Raw genomic sequence first — 15,945 nt, forward strand, 5'->3', positions numbered from 1 at the left:
CTCACATTATTAATGTGAAAATAATAATTTAAAATTTGGTTACCTGCAGCAAGTGGCTCTTATCAAAAAATACCCAGCATAAAGAAATTATGGGGCATGATCATGTGAAACATTAAGAGAAGAAAAGTTATCGATTTATCAAGAATGTAAATCAAATAATTTTGTAGATGTAAATGTTGATGTAAATGATGTAGATGTTAATGTAGATGTAAATTTACATGTAGATGTAAATGTAGATGTAAATGTAGATGCACATGTACATGTAGGTGTACATGTAGATGTACATGTAGATGTACATGTAAACGTTAAACGCGAGATAGAAGTGGAAGCTGTTACAATGGAGACGAAAATCGACAAGGTTAGAAAAACATATGATTCTGAAATAAAGGAAATTCAGAAGCATAATAAGAAGGAAATTGGTAAGGTGAAAATGGATACTCAATAAATTTTAAGTCTACGTACATATGACGTTGATCAAACTAAACAACGTCGATTACTGATCATTTGATTCCGCCAATTTTTTTGTTCACTTTTTTTTCATGAAAAAAATAAACAAATAATTATTTCTTCTAGATGCGCAAAGATTTTCAGGAAATAGTGAAGCTAAAAAACTCTTTGAAAGAGGAACATGTTTGGTTTAAAAGCGAATAAGAAGAGATGGAAGGTAGGATTAAGAAATTACGAGAAAAATTAAAACAAACAAAACATCAAATCGATGATTATGTCAAATGAGAAAAGGATAAAGAAGTAGAGTTGGAAGTTGCCCATAATAAGATTGAAGTAAGAGTAAGTTTTTTTGTAACTTTGTGTATATGTGACACGTTTTTACGGTAAATAATCTATCACGTGTTGTATTCAATCTATCATGTGGTGTACTCAAAGATCCATTAAACTTTATCTTATTCAAAGTTTTTTTATTGAAATTGTCTGATTCAAAATCGTTTCATTTCAGTCAATGAATCGTGAACTTACGACATTGGAGAACTTGAAAATTGAATACAATCAGAACAATATTGAACAGTTCCGGTTTGTTGCTTAATTTTTAACCCATTTTCCATCAAATTTTTACTTCTTTATCTTCTCTTTTATCCCATATCTTTCTAGGCCCGTTCATTACAGGATTTCATTTCACAACGTTGTTTGGTGAATATTGAAGATTGATTCAAATGTTTTGCGAACTTTCCTGTTTAGTCTAGTACTTTGTCTAAGAAAAACCAACAAGTCAGAAGGTCATTTTCATTTGACAAACATTTTTGTCCAGAAACCACTCAAGTAACAATTTATCAAGAAACAGCACAGCTAGTTCAAAGTGAGCTTGATAGATACAATGTTTTCATCTTTGCGCATGGTCAGACTGGATCAGGTAAACATTTACAATGGAAGGTGATATCAACGGCCGTGATACGTGGGATGTGATACCACGTGCTATGGAACAAGTCTTCTTTAGTGCCGAGGATCTCATGAGAAAAGGTTGGAAGGTAATAAATGTCCATTTTGTACACATAAAGTATCTTATTTATGACGACAGTTGACATTCCAGAAAGATACATGTAGCTCACGACACATGATTATGTTAAATCGCTCGATTGGGGTTTTTCCAGCCATTTATTCCATCATGATTTTTCCCAAAACTTTATGTAGTACGAGATACAAGCGTCTTTTCTCGAAATATACAACGAGACAATACGTGATCTCCTTGGAAACCCAGACAGCAAACATGAGATTAAACAAGTAACCACAAACAATGGCAAACAAGCCAACGATGTGTTTGTCACAAACTTGAAACCGTTGCCGTTACATCATCCGATCAAGTAAGTAGCATTCTATTTCGTCATCGGCCTAAGTCGTTACGGGGCCGTACGAAAGGCTGTAACACCTGTGCGCAAGCAAGATTTTTTTTGAAGAGGTTTTTCACTTCAGTTTTTTGGAATTTGCGGTTGTGGAGTGAGTTATCTGTGTTGCTTTAAGTTTATATCGTTTTAGTTTATGGTTTCTATGTTTTTTTTTAAACTTTGTTTCGCCTTAGTTTTACGTTTTTAGCTCTCTATTATTGAAGCAAACGATGATATCGTTGAATTTCGTAATTAGTTTTCTCATACTAACATGCCGGCTACGTACGTCTCCTACGTGAATCGCCATCTTCTATGTAACGCAAAAAATTATGTGTTTGTAAATGTAGATTGTCCAGATTGGTATAATCCTGATATGTTTGTAAATGTTGATCGTCCAGGTTAATAAACCCGGACCGACTACTAGACCAATAATCTTACAACCCTACATCACACAAAGCCACCACAATCAGAACATTAACAAGACGTGCACAAATCATATGTGATTCACAGGACGCTTTACAATACGAAAACAACTATCTCAAACGTGTTTTCGACAAAAACAACTATAACTCTGACTTTATCAAACGCAACACGTACAAACCCAACGAACCCAACGAAACGAACAACTCAGTGACAACAGCAACGATACCTTACATCAAAGGTACGTCTGAGAATATCTCGCGTATCTTACGACCATACAACATACGTGTCGCACATAAACCAATCACAACGTTACGACAAGTACTAACGAACATAAAGGACGAAGAACAACCCAACGAACGACAAGGTGCAGTTTACAAAATAAACTGCTCCGACTGCCACGCCTCCTATATCGGGGAAACTGGCAGGAACTTAAACATAAGACTTACTGAGTACAAACGAGCTACTAAGAAACAAGACAAAACTAATCACATTGCCGAACATCACCGAATCACAAAGCACAACATTGACTGGGACTCGGCAAAATGCATCACTTACAGTACTGACTATAGACAACGGCTTACATTAGAAAGTTGGTACACCAACTTGGAACAAACCCCCCTGAACAGATCACAGCAATTGCTGGCACCTTACAAACGACTTATTCACAATACAAACAAACGATCAACTAAAAAATATCACACTTCAAACTAATTCACAATGACAATACACAATTGACACCCACACATTACAACTAAAAACGTCACACCTAAATCACACATCACAACTAAAAATAAAATATTTCACGTAACTCTAATCCACAATGACAATACACATTTCCTGCACACACAATACAATGAAGTAAGAACCAGACAACAAATACGGCTAACCTGACGTTTACTCCTCTTTTGACTCTGAAGATGACTACCGCTAAGGTTGTCGAAACGTCAGTCAACAACAACAAAAACAGTCCTTCTCAGGACTTTATTAACCTGGACGATCATCATTTACAAACTTATAGTTGACTCTCGGGCCCTTTCTGATCATCCAAAACACGCATATCAGATGAGAAAACTAAAATTGTTCATAGAAATTACAAGCAAGCCACATGAAATGCTTTTTCGAGTTGATTCATACAAACAGCCAGTGTATCACCTTAAAAGAATCTGTGACAACTGTTCTTCTATTTGAATAGGTAGAATAGCAAAGTGGAAAAGTTGAATTTTTAGAAAGGCAATATATTTGCTCCAGTAAATCATTTGCCAAAGAACATGCTTTTGAGGGGTTTTTCGGAAAGGCTTCAAATGCAAATTGTACAAAGCTTGTAAAACCGGTTGCTAATTTTCTCTTCCAAAATTCTCTTCTTTTCCCAATACTGCTATACAAAGTACTATCTTTCAAAAGAACTTAACACTACATATCATGAATATATGAGTACGAGCCTCTTCCCCCAGTTAACAATCTTTCTACGCCCATGCTCGTCCAGTTACTCAGCATAAACCGTTACACTCGCTCTTTAACACTGGTTTGCCCATGCATCGTACTGTATCTTGTACAACTTCCATTTGTAACTGTTGACTCGTAGAATTCTTTCTAATTTGCGTTATAATGTTCTACGTTGCGTACAATACACTGCTGTGTTGCATCTTGTTTGTAATTAATAAAATTCTTTACATTCACTTGTCATCTAAATATACTAGGGAGCTTTAGCACGACTACGGCTACGTGTTTTTGTTGTCGCAACAATGTTTTTGCGCCAAAATGACGTAAGTCGTACTCGTAGTCTTTGCTAAAGCTCCCTATTATTTTGTAACGTACGTCATTTTTAGGTAAGTGAGCTTGTCATGGCATATTTACTCTTTAAGAAACATGATTACAATGAGTGTGGTCTCACTCACGTTTTGCTTTTGTTTATTGTTATTTTTTATCTATATTGTAAAATTTTCATACTCTAGGTGTCCAGTTTACTTCGAAAGGCTTACGAAAATCGTTCTGTGGCCGATACAAACTGTAACGATCGCTCGTCGAGAAGTCACTCTGTCTTTCAACTAAAACTCCTCGGGAGTAATGAGATTACTGGGGAACTAAGTCAAGGCAGGATTATGCATATTTATGTTTTTGTTTTCAGTTTAAGAATTTTTGAAATAGTTCGTCATATTAGAATATGGATGTTGACTATCGACTTAGTTCTATATGATTAGTCCAGCTTTTATTTTGCTTTAACACGTTTCCACGCGGTGAAACAGGGACTGCGCAACGAAATCAAATCTGGAGGGGGGTTGGGTAAAGCCTGTTTTCCACTAGGCACGTGTCGTAACCTATCATAGCATGCGCCCTGTTACGTTTTGCTACGATACGTAGCTATTGGAAAACAGGCTTAAGACATATATTAACTAAATATACTACGTCTTACCTTGCCTTTAATTTAGCTAAAATGTATAAATGTTAGCAAAAACTTTATCTGGGGAAAAGGGGGGGGGGTGGTGTGTGCTCTAGTCCCCACTCTCTTTGGCGCCGTGGCTGTAAATGTCTCCTCGATATTTATTATATATTCAGTAGCAAAAGAATCTGCAAAATTGTTATCTATTGTTTTGCGATGACGATGAGCTAAATTTTTTCAGGGGTATTGAGTTTGGTTGATCTGGCGGGTTCTGAAAGAATAAGTCAATCCGGATCAACAGGATTAAGACTTAAGAAAGCTATACACATAAACTAGAGCCTCACACATTTGGGTATAGTCTTCAACTTCTTGGCTAAGAAGGTAAGCATATACTTACCTTATGATGGATGAACTTTAATTCATTGACAGGAGATATGATTTTTGTATTTTATTGATTAACGCTGTGCACAATGCGATTTTTAAACATTACATAAATATAAGAAAAATATACACATCTGCAACAATAGACCGTTTTTAAATTTACTCAATCATACGTAGCTATACTGTGTAGAGAGATGATAGTCAAATAAATTATATTACATTTTAGGCTAGTCACGTGCCTTATAGAACCTCGAAATTAACTCATTTGTTGCAAAACTCTCTTGGTGGTAACAGTAAAAGGTTGGTATTACTGAATATATGTGTATCAGATTTTCATCAATGTACACACGTCATTGTAGATGACATGAAGTATTAACATGTGTTAGTTGTGATAATTAGTGTATGTAAATAATACATTCATATTTCAGTTTGATGTTCGTGAATGTTTCTCCTCGCGAGGACTCTTTCCAGGAAACCCTATGTTCACTTCGATTTGCCACTCAGGTATGATTCGTATATGTCATAGCATGATTTCGAGTGCAATTCGGGGAAAACATGCACGAGTGAGTTTTTCAAAGACTATCGAAATTGCACGAGTCTGAAGGACGAGTGCCTGTTTTTCCCAAATTGCACGAGAGACCATGCTATTACTTATTAATAATATACATGAAAAAATTTCTCAATCCTGCCGGCAATGTATATTATATTATTAATCAACATATTAATTATATTGATTATATTAATAAATTCATATTTTAATTATTATAATTATATTATAATAATTAATATTATAATAAATAATTATAATAATATTATATTCATATTAATATTAATATTATATATAATATAATATTAATATTAATATATATACGTTCACTTTCAAGTCTCACCACCGGTTCACTTTCAAGTCTCGCCAGTTCTTCCTCCAGTAGCTTGTTTTCGTGACTCAGCTCTTCGTTTTCTGGAATATGAAAATCATAAAATTGTAAATTACAAAGTGACGATGCACATAATTTTTCAATAATACACATTTACCAGCAATAAGTGGAGCATTCTTGTTTCCTACATTAATAGAAACAGATACATGCATAAATCTTGTAGGTCACTACCAAAGGTTACAGGAATTGATGCAATGACAACTTCACTCACTCAGTTCTTCATATAGTGCTTCTGTGTAATCATCCAGATTATCTAAGTCTTGACCGTAAATAAATGCTTCGTACGCTTTCTCAAGGTAATCAAAATACAACTGCGGTATCAAGACAAAGGTGTACATACTGAGACATTAACAGTGGCAGAAACATCTGCTGAATACAGAGATGGATCTGGAATGATTTAGTAGTGGTTGCTTTGGTTTAGATTAGATTTTCTGAAGATACTTTGCAGGTTTTGCCCTATCATGTCAGACATTTACATTTCGCTTAATTGTTTGGTATATTAATACAATTCATTGGAAAATCAAGCATAAACATCCCATATATCTATGACTGTCACAGCCATATTAAATAAGGTACATTTGAAACACATGTTATCACATGTTATGGCATTCAGACTGCAAAGACATTTTGATAGAGATAAGAACTTACCTTGTCCTCATCATTCATGGGAAACAGACATTCGTCGATGGTGTCATTAACATTTTGAGCCACTTGAAAAAAAAAGAAGAAAAGGAAATCACGCTTTAAAATGTTTGGGCAAACTCATCAATCTTCAATTTCAGTTTGTACAAAATTCAACCTTGACAAGTTTCATAAGCCAGTGAAGTGCACCAAGGAGCACTGGCCATGGAGCACTTGGTTACCCCTTCCCTATTCATAAAACATCCACCAAACTGGATGTTTATGAATGGTGAAGGGGTAAGCAAGACTCTTGAAGATTTTCGGTACTTCCTCTTCTGGTTTTTCTTTTAGTTTTTTATATGTGTCCGTTGGACTGATATGGCTATAAAGGAACAGTAAAATACAACTGCAAAGTAAATTGCAAAGTTCATAGAGATTTCAGGCTCGGTAGGTCACAAACATTGTGTGAATTATGTTATACATTGATTACTAGAATGCAAATTGGAATATTTGTCATATGATAGCAATATGATGTTTTATATCAATGCTGCATCATATTAATGCTGTATTTGTTTCGATTGGATGCCCAGAAGCTGCATATAAATACTAGTATCAATTTGATTGTGAGACAGGATGTATGTTTTCCAGAAAAATTTGAATATATTTTCTCAACTAATACACACACTGGTCACCAACGTGAATTGATTCAACAGAGATCAACATACTAACGGAAAATACTTTCAGGAACTCTTTGCTCGTTGGAATCGTCATTTTCTTCATGGAGATTGGATGCTGGTAATCGTTGACCGAAAGAAACTGAACAGACAAAAACAATTCAAAAAACTACTTTTACCATAATGCCGACATTTTAGCAATTAATCAACAATATAATTAATATGTACGATCCTGGATGCAAGAGGAAGTCTGAAAGGATGTACTGTATGTAGGAATAGAGGGTAAAAGAACAAAATCACTCCAAAATAGTTTATCGTAAACAACATACCATTTGCCTGATCTATTCGAACATTTTCGCGACGAGTTTGACCAGGATCTGAATAAGTTCTTAAATAACAAATCAATCCTAACTTATTACAAAAAATCCACAGTATGTAACTGCATATGCAGTTTAATTTGTTTCGATTGGATGCCCAGAAGCTGCATATAAATACTAGTATCAATTTGATTGTGAGACAGGATGTATGTTTTTCCAGAAAAAATTTGAATATATTTTCTCAACTAATACACACACTGGTCACCAACGTGAAATGATTCAACAGAGATCAACATACTAACGGAAAATACTTTCAGGAACTCTTTGCTCGTTGGAATCGTCATTTTCTTCATGGATATTGGATGCTGGTAATCGTTGACCGAAAGAAACTGAACAGACAAAAACAATTCAAAAAACTACTTTTACCATAATGCCGACATTTTAGCAAATACCTGCAATATGTCTTGTATTTCTTGATGCTGATAAGCTGAAAGATTAATGGCAATACAAGTAACTTAACTGATGAAAATTGCTGTTTGTTAAATTGAAGATAAAGCATAATCTCACATTTATCACTAAGCGGTCTGGAGTCTTTTATCTGCATGTACGATTCACGTCCATATTGACTTGATTTTCTGCTAAAATTCAAATGAAAAAAGCACACATAACTCCCACAGTATTCACAAGTAGAAGTTCCTTTAGCACCAAGAGATAGTAAGCCAACAAAACAAATAGTTATGTTAACAACGTACTATACTGCTAATATACGTTATGGTACAAACATTTTAAATCCCATAAAGCAAACCTGCTAGCTCCAAAAGATGTTTTCGGACGCGATATGCCTGACAACCTTGCACCAGTATTAGAAAGACGATCGCCCTGAGTAATCGTGGGTTTGGTTTTGTAAGTGTCGCCGTATAAAGTCGCTCATTGTGGATTCATTTATTATTCATTTAGATAGCCATGAAGATTAAGAAATAAATGGCTATCTTAATCTTCATGGCTATCTTAATCTTCATGGCTATCTTCTACAATCCTGTCGATTTCTTCATTGGAAAGAACGCAGGAAACCTCGGGAATAGCACTCCTCATTTTCACAGACCATTCCTTCGTGTTCTTTTGAACTTCTTTAACACGATTCTATGCGAGGAAAGCAAGCTCTTTTACGATTTGGCATTTCAATAAAAACCACGAGTTTTTTTTAATTCATTACAACACAACAAAAATACAACGCATGCGTCGATTGGTTTTCTTAAGTTTCATTAGGAGCTTCAGCAAAGAGTACGAATTACGTCATTTTGGCGCGAAAACATTGTGACATCAACAACTCGTAGCCGTCATCAATCTGAGTACGATATCTATGATGTCTTTTAAAGAAACGAAAGTAGGTATATTTATTTATTGTGCAAGAACTTAGTTTACAATACTTTTTGACCTTCCAAGCTTTATTTCAGTATCTTTTATGAACGCAGGTTTACAATAAAACGAAAATACGACCTGCAAAACTTCCATGTATCTGGGACGCAAAGTGAATTATAAAAAGACAATAAAGTAATGCAAATATACAATCTATAAAAGGTAGAATAATGAAGATTTTTCTCTAAACAGTCCTATACCCACGCTAAATCAGTATTACGAATTCATCAATATTATTATTAACAAATAGAGCCGTAGCTGCTTCTCAAAATGCGGTGTTTTTCACAGGAAAAAGCTCGTTCTGTTGTTTACGGCTAAAACAACCATTTGACGACGCGACAACGACGACGAACTTCCTCGTGCCATTCCCTTACACGGTCAAACTTCGTACACGTAGTCGTACTCTTGCTAAAGCTCGCTATTAAGTTGAAGATTTTAAGTTTCAGTTGAGCAGATTAAGTTTTCATTAGTCTGTGCAAACCAATCTGTGATCAATCAATTAAATCAATTAAAGAGAATGTTGCAAATCGATCATGAATACATTAATGAGGGGAGGGGGGGGGTGTGGGGTTAAGACATTTCCTTGAAATTTTGTTTGGCATTATTGTTATTTTATAAAAGAAAAGAATTTTTCCGTGTTTACACAGGTTTATGCAAACCACAGAGACGTTTGTAAAAACTCTCGAGCAGGCTCAAACACGGCAAATATCTTTTATGATAAATAGAGGTGAAAAAACATTACCTCTATTATAGTCTTGTGTTTCAGAACACGCTCACACCCATTACGTAAAATGATTTTAAAGATTCTTCTTCACGCTTCAACTCTACTTCTGTTGATTTTAATCTTTACATAATTGAGGTAACATAAAAAATGAAAATATCACGATTATTTGAAGTAAAATTCATGATGAAATCCCGTAACAGTCAAAATGAAACATGCTCATAATTACTTTCTCCTCAAAGTACCTTTCTTTGGCATCCTCGAGTTTCTTTCGTTTTCCCGACATTTCAGTTTGATTATCCAATCTCAATCGATCTATCAGATTACGCTGATCTTCAATTCCGTCGGACAAAATTTTTAATTCTTCGTCGTATTGCTGAGAAGAATCAATGATCAACATTCACGTAGAGATAAAGTTTAGAAAGTTTCGATGCACGATAAACGAGAAGTAGCCAGAAGGTGGTTTTCAGCTGAGCTCGGGATCAACAAAGCAAGACTTTTACGATCTTTCTCGTTGTAATTAAACATTACAACGAGAAAGGTCGTAAAAGTCTTGCTTTGCAAGCACTTTCTAAAAATTCCAACGAGAGAACGAAAACCTTCTTGATTCATACGATAAAAGCCTGCAATACAGTAAAAGATAAGAATATTGATCAACTGTGCAAAACCTCCAACTGCTCTTTCTCTCTTGATGTTGCTGTGTACTCCAGATCTAAGATATCAAACTTCGGTCAGTCGATATATTTTGTCGGAAGAAAATAAGTACTATACCCTACCCTTAGCCTTCGCATAATTTACAAATGGACTTATACATGGACGCTAATATAGCGGGGGAGGGGGTGAGGCAGAAGTATTGCATGGACTATATTATACGTACGTACGTACTGAAGTGATCTATAAACATTACCCAAGTAAATGGGCTTATCTAAGGGTCAGCGTATAAGCGGTAGGGTTTTTCTGTAAAAGTGAGTTGAGTTTCACGATTGGGGTGACCTAACTGGACATACTCAGGATAGGGCTTGTAAATTGGAGGGGTAGTTCACCCTACGCAAGTGTAAGAGGATGCCTCAAGACACCACACTGCACTTACTGAGATCATTCAATTCTTCTTCGTTCTGAATTTTTCTTTCCTCAAGTTTGAGACGATGCTTCTCGAGATCAGTGATGTAGGTGTCGAATTTAGTCCTAAGAATCGACAACATCCCCTGTACATGTTTCCACAAATTAATACAACGTAGATGGTGGAAGCAAGATCACGGTAAATCTTCTCTTACTTGTCGAGCTCTAGTGTTCTCTTTTGTTCCACTAATGCTTCAAGCTTTGACTAGGTTAAGTATGAATATGTTAAGACTGTTAGCTACACATCTATCAACTGTGAAAAGATGGAGATAAAACGGAGGTAAAAAGGGGGAGGGTAATTTCAAAGAAAATATGAAATACAAAAGTATGTATTTATAAAAGTGGAAGCGACCCACCCCCCACCCCCCATACCAAAAAGGATGCATGACAAATTTCAAACACGTAGCTCACTTTAACAAGATGCACCTTTAAAGGGATGAACGTGTATGGGAACATTTGTGGAAAATCCTTTAAATTAATTTTGCACAAATGAAGCTCCGTGCAAGAAAAATCACAGTACGAGTTTTGGCCAAATAATCTGAATGAAAATCGGAAAACCGAGCCATTCCTAGGATCGAGCCAAATTACGTCATAAATTATGTCACAGTAATTTTTCACAGTGATGGAGCTTCACCAGTGGCCAAAGTTTTGGCTCTGAACAATTTATATGAGCGATTTTCCAAAATGTTCACACATGTACGTAAAAGTACCCAACCGTTTGCGATTATTTTGCTCAAACTCACATTTAGAAATAAGCAATTTGAAGTTCTCAAAATTTCACGACACAATATCTTTCCTACCGGTTCACTTTCAAGTCTCGCCAGTTCTTCCTCCAGTAGCTTGTTTTCGTGACTCAGCTCTTCGTTTTCTGGAATATGAAAATCGTAAAATTGTACATTACAAAGTGACGATGCACATAATTTTTCAACAATGCACATTTACCAGCAATAAGTGGAGCATTCTTGCTTCCTACATTAATAGAAACAGATACATGCATAAATCTTGTAGGTCACTACCAAAGGTTACAGGAATTGTTGCAATGACAACTTCACTCACTCAGTTCTTCGTACAGTGCTTCTGTGTACTCATCCAGATTATCTAAGTCTTGACCGTAAATAAACGCTTCGTACGCTTTCTCAAGGTAATCAAAATACAACTGCGGTAACAAGACAAAGGTGTACATAGTGAGACATTAACAGTGGCAGAAACATCTGCTGAATACAGAGATGGATCTGGAATGATTTAGTAGTGGTTGCTTTGGTTTAGATTAGATTTTCTGAAGATACTTTGCAGGTTTTGCCCTATCATGTCAGACATTTACATTTCGCTTAATTGTTTGGTATATTAATACAATTCATTGGAAAATCAAGCATAAACATCCCATATATCTATGACTGTCACAGCCATATTAAACTAGGTACATTTGAAACACATGTTATCACATGTTATGGCATTCAGACTGCAAAGACATTTTGATAGAGATAAGAACTTACCTTGTCCTCATCAAACAAACAAACAAACAACATTTATATACCGGCCAGTATTAATCCCCGCCAGGGGGGTTGACCGGCCATGAATTTTTCCACGCCACACATCTCTATCCCTCGCCATATCTCTCGTTATACCCATCGCCTTCATATCACTGTTCACAGCATCCATCCATCTCTTTCTCGGTCTACCTCGTTTGCGGACTCCATCAACATTCATATGCAACGTTCTACGAATTTCAGCACTTTCTTCCCTCCTTTCCACATGCCCAAACCACCTCAAACGCTGGCGTCTTACCCAATTCTCGATACACTCAACACCAACTCTTTCTCTAATCTTTTCACTTCGAATCCTATCCATCAACGTTACACCACACATCATCCTAAGCATTCTCCTTTCCTTCGACGCCAATCTTCTCAGGTCCTCTGCTTTCGCTGCTTATCCCAAAACATCAATTCTGCCTCGACAATTCTCCACCACGCTGCTTGAACTCTGTTCCTCACCGCTTGCTCGCACCCTCCACCATCATTTAACACATCGCCCAGATATTTAAACTCCGATACACCTTCCAAACTCACGTCACCCAGTTCAAACCGTTCAATCGCGACTCGCCCACCACGTCGACACGTCCCGCACTCAAAATCAGTTACTCTTGTCAATGCACCACGGACACCTGAACATCTTCCATGAACCCACTTACCGCATTTCCCACACATTATCGAATTCACTCCAACTCTTTTCCCACACACACCACATGGCCATTTATCACTGTCCTTCACCTCCACCTGCCTCGAGCATCTCATGCCCTTCGTCTTTGCCTCATTCACTTTCAGTCCCTTGACTTCTATTGCCGTTTTCCATTCTCGGTACCATTCCAGAACTTTCTGCTTCGACTCCGCCACCAAGACAATGTAATCTGCATACAACAAACACCAGCATCCTTCTTTTCTTCTCACTTCCTCTGTCAGTACATCCATCACACAAGCAAACAGTAACGGCGACAAGACTGAACCTTGATGAACACCAACTTTTACCTCAAAAACACCAGATCTAGCACCTTCCTCCGTAACCACCGCCTCTACACCTTCATAAGTCTCCATAACTGCCCGAACCATATTCTCTGTCACACCTTTCTTACGCAGCGCGTACTCGATCACCTTTCTCGGAACTTTATCAAACGCCTTCTCCAAATCTACAAACACCATATACAATTCTCTGTCCTTCTCCAAAATTTCTCCTGCAGCTGCCTCACAAAACACGCATCCGTCGTTCCTCCCCGGTATGAATCCATACTGCTCTTCCCCCATCCGAACAACTTCCCTCAACCTTCTTTCAAACACTCTCTCTACTATCTTCAACGCATGCTCCATCAGCTTAATAGTCCTGTAATTCCCACATACCGTCGCTGCTCCTTTTCCTTTGTACAGCGGGACCACTAGACTCTTTCTCCATGTACTCGGCATCTTTGAGCCCCTCAAAACCTCGTTCGCTACATTACACAACTCTCTCACGCATAGTTCATTGTCCAACATTTCGCTACCCACTTCACTCGGTCCCGTCGCCTTTCCTTTCTTCATCTTGCGCAGAGCCGCCGCCACCTCATCAACAGTCACTATTTCCCACGGCCCAAAAACTTCATCCACTTCAACTTCTCCATTCCACTCATTCTCTACATTCATCAAACGGTCACAGTACGCCCTCCACACTTCTAACCTGTCTTCCAATAACACCTTCAACTCCCCATCGTGGTTCTGCACGCCGGGAGCACCCAAAATATCGTTCCTCTCCTTCTTGCTCCTTCTAGCAGTTCTAAACAACGCTTTCCTTCCATTCTCCTGCATTTTTACGAGAAGCTCTTTCTGATGTCTTTCTTTCGCTTTAGCCACCTCCTTTCGCGCCTTTTTCTTGAATCGGATGTAATCGATCCTATCTGCTTCAGTCCGCGACTTTCTCCACCTTTTAAATGCCAACTTCTTCGCGCCAATCACTTCGCTGACTCGTTGATCCCACCACCATGCCTGTTCTTCTACTACACCGCCTTTACTTCTACAACATGCCTTTAAAACACCCTTCTCCAAGCACGTCCATCGCTCCTCCACCGTCTCACCCTCAACATTCAATGTCGCAATTTCGTCACGGAAACACTGCTTCCCTTCATTTGATCGTAACTTCCATAGCTTAAGCCTGCCTTTACCCTCAACCTTTCTCCTTTTCACCTTCCTGATTCTCCAGTCCATGACCAGCAGCTTGTGCTGGGTCACACATTCTTCTCCTGCAATCACTTTTGCATCCTTCACGTTTTTCCTCTCTTCTTCATTCACCAGTATATAATCCACCACCGTCCTACTGTCACCAGATTCATATGTCACAAGCTTGCTTTCTTCCTTTATAAACCACGTATTCACTACCACCATCCCACAACTCGCTGCTAACTCCAATATCGCCTCGCCTTCAGCATTCATATCACCAACTCCAAAACCTCCATGCGCACAGTATCCTTTTCTTACGCTTCCCACATGACCGTTCCAATCACCAAGCATCACACATCGCCCTCTAATAACTTTTCCTTCTCCTCCGCACTTCGTCCAACCTGCGGAGCATACACCACAACGAAACTCACAACTTCGGCCTCAATAACTACATCAACTCTCAGGACTCTGTCCGAAACTCTCTTCACTGCTACAACTGACTTCGCCCAATCCTCTCTTATCGCAAAGCCAACACCATTCGTGCCACTTCTGTTTCCCTTCCAAAACCACTTAAATCTCGCTCCATTATCTTCACCCTTTATGACTCTCGTACCTTCACCTTTAAACCTTACCTCCTGAAACCCACACACATCAACTTTCCTTCTCTTCAACATGTCCGCCACTTCTGCACTCCTTCCCTTCATTGTCCCAACGTTTACTGTGCCTACCCGAAGGGTGACACTTCCACAACCATTCGATCCGGAGATTCTTCGCACCCCCTGCCCACTGAAGGGCTGCCGGGGACTGAGGGCCATATCTTCTTTTCCAAAGTCCATGAATTTTGTTGGAGCAAATGTTTTACGGTAGGATGCCCTTCCTTACACCAATTGTTAATGACACCATCGACAAATGTTAATGACACCATCGACGAATGTCTGTTTCCACATTCGTCGATGGTGTCATTAACATTTTGAGCCAACTTTAAAATGTTTGGGCAAACTCATCAATCTTCAATTTCAGTTTGTACAAAATTCAACCTTGACAAGTTCCATAAGCCAGTGAAGTGCACCAAGGAGCACTGGCCATGTGTGAGGTGAGTCAACATTGGATAATGATGTTTGAATGGTGAAGTACCGAAAATCTTCAAGAGTCTTGGTTACCCCTTGGTAAAACGGACACATAAAAAACTGAAAGAAAAACTCTTCTGGTTTTGAAAGAAAAACTCTTCTGGTTGGACTGATATGGCTATAAAGGAACTGTAAAATACAACTGCAAAGTAAATTGCAAAGTTCATAGAGATTTCAGGCTCGGTAGGTCACAAACATTGTGTGAATTATGTTATACATTGATTACTAGAATGCAAATTGGAATATTTGTCATATGATAGCAATATGATGTTTTATATCAATGCTGCATCATATTAATGCTGTATTTGTTTCGATTGTTGGT

The 15,945-nt window shown here is 37.8% G+C and overlaps 4 protein-coding genes, 1 long non-coding RNA gene and 1 pseudogene across 6 annotated transcripts; 2 read left to right on the top strand and 4 right to left on the bottom strand.

Annotated features, from left to right (window-relative positions):
- Positions 1-337: 337 nt before the first annotated feature.
- On the top strand, positions 338-4,304 carry LOC124459299 (annotated as a pseudogene).
- A 626-nt stretch (positions 4,305-4,930) lies between these two features.
- LOC124459207 lies at positions 4,931-5,518 on the top strand. The gene is made up of 3 exons (XR_006953503.1): positions 4,931-5,013; positions 5,240-5,313; positions 5,442-5,518. It is a non-coding gene; the product is annotated as an uncharacterized LOC124459207 (long non-coding RNA).
- A 67-nt stretch (positions 5,519-5,585) lies between these two features.
- Positions 5,586-7,562, bottom strand: LOC124459300. The gene is made up of 7 exons (XM_047008789.1): positions 7,302-7,562; positions 6,751-6,954; positions 6,600-6,661; positions 6,163-6,262; positions 6,049-6,075; positions 5,885-5,974; positions 5,586-5,626 (listed from the first exon to the last, which is right to left on the bottom strand). The coding sequence occupies exons 2-7, from the start codon at positions 6,827-6,829 to the stop codon at positions 5,586-5,588; spliced, it is 399 nt and encodes a 132-aa protein (XP_046864745.1). The 5' UTR covers positions 6,830-6,954; positions 7,302-7,562.
- Positions 7,563-10,329: 2,767 nt separating this feature from the next.
- Positions 10,330-12,365, bottom strand: LOC124459212 (kinetochore protein NDC80 homolog). 2 transcript variants are annotated; one of them, XM_047008730.1, is made up of 6 exons: positions 11,876-12,365; positions 11,762-11,788; positions 11,620-11,687; positions 10,975-11,024; positions 10,791-10,885; positions 10,330-10,412 (listed from the first exon to the last, which is right to left on the bottom strand). In XM_047008730.1, the coding sequence occupies exons 1-6, from the start codon at positions 12,000-12,002 to the stop codon at positions 10,354-10,356; spliced, it is 426 nt and encodes a 141-aa protein (XP_046864686.1). In that variant the 5' UTR covers positions 12,003-12,365; the 3' UTR covers positions 10,330-10,353. The 2 variants fall into 2 exon arrangements, with proteins under 2 accessions (XP_046864686.1, XP_046864687.1); XM_047008731.1 differs by lacking the exon at positions 10,330-10,412 and having other exon boundaries at positions 10,738-10,905.
- A 358-nt stretch (positions 12,366-12,723) lies between these two features.
- On the bottom strand, positions 12,724-14,847 carry LOC124459301. Its single transcript, XM_047008790.1, has one exon. The coding sequence runs from the start codon at positions 14,845-14,847 to the stop codon at positions 12,724-12,726; it is 2,124 nt and encodes a 707-aa protein (XP_046864746.1).
- LOC124459302 lies at positions 14,847-15,332 on the bottom strand. The gene has a single exon (XM_047008791.1). The coding sequence runs from the start codon at positions 15,330-15,332 to the stop codon at positions 14,847-14,849; it is 486 nt and encodes a 161-aa protein (XP_046864747.1).
- Positions 15,333-15,945: the final 613 nt, after the last annotated feature.

The sequence above is a fragment of the Xenia sp. Carnegie-2017 genome, unplaced genomic scaffold, assembly GCF_021976095.1.
Source record: "Xenia sp. Carnegie-2017 unplaced genomic scaffold, XeniaSp_v1 HiC_scaffold_71, whole genome shotgun sequence".
Taxonomy (NCBI): domain Eukaryota; kingdom Metazoa; phylum Cnidaria; class Anthozoa; order Malacalcyonacea; family Xeniidae; genus Xenia; species Xenia sp. Carnegie-2017.

Excerpts from the sequence above, each read along its gene's own strand:
- LOC124459300 (XM_047008789.1), bottom strand. The coding sequence starts at position 6,829 with ATGAATAGGGAAGGGGTAACCAAGTGCTCCATGGCCAGTGCTCCTTGG. Across the intron at positions 6,662-6,750 it reads GGCTTATGAAACTTGTCAAG|TGGCTCAAAATGTTAATGAC; the intron begins GTTGAATTTTGT and ends TTTTTTTTCAAG. Across the intron at positions 5,627-5,884 it reads GGTGAGACTTGAAAGTGAAC|GCACTCGTCCTTCAGACTCG; the intron begins GTATATATATTA and ends TGGGAAAAACAG.
- LOC124459212 (XM_047008730.1), bottom strand. The coding sequence starts at position 12,002 with ATGTACACCTTTGTCTTGTTACCGCAGTTGTATTTTGATTACCTTGAG. Across the intron at positions 11,688-11,761 it reads GAATGCTCCACTTATTGCTG|AAAACGAAGAGCTGAGTCAC; the intron begins GTAAATGTGCAT and ends TTCATATTCCAG. Across the intron at positions 11,025-11,619 it reads CGAGACTTGAAAGTGAACCG|TCAAAGCTTGAAGCATTAGT; the intron begins GTAGGAAAGATA and ends TACTTAACCTAG.
- LOC124459301 (XM_047008790.1), bottom strand. The coding sequence starts at position 14,847 with ATGCTTGGTGATTGGAACGGTCATGTGGGAAGCGTAAGAAAAGGATAC.
- LOC124459302 (XM_047008791.1), bottom strand. The coding sequence starts at position 15,332 with ATGGACTTTGGAAAAGAAGATATGGCCCTCAGTCCCCGGCAGCCCTTC.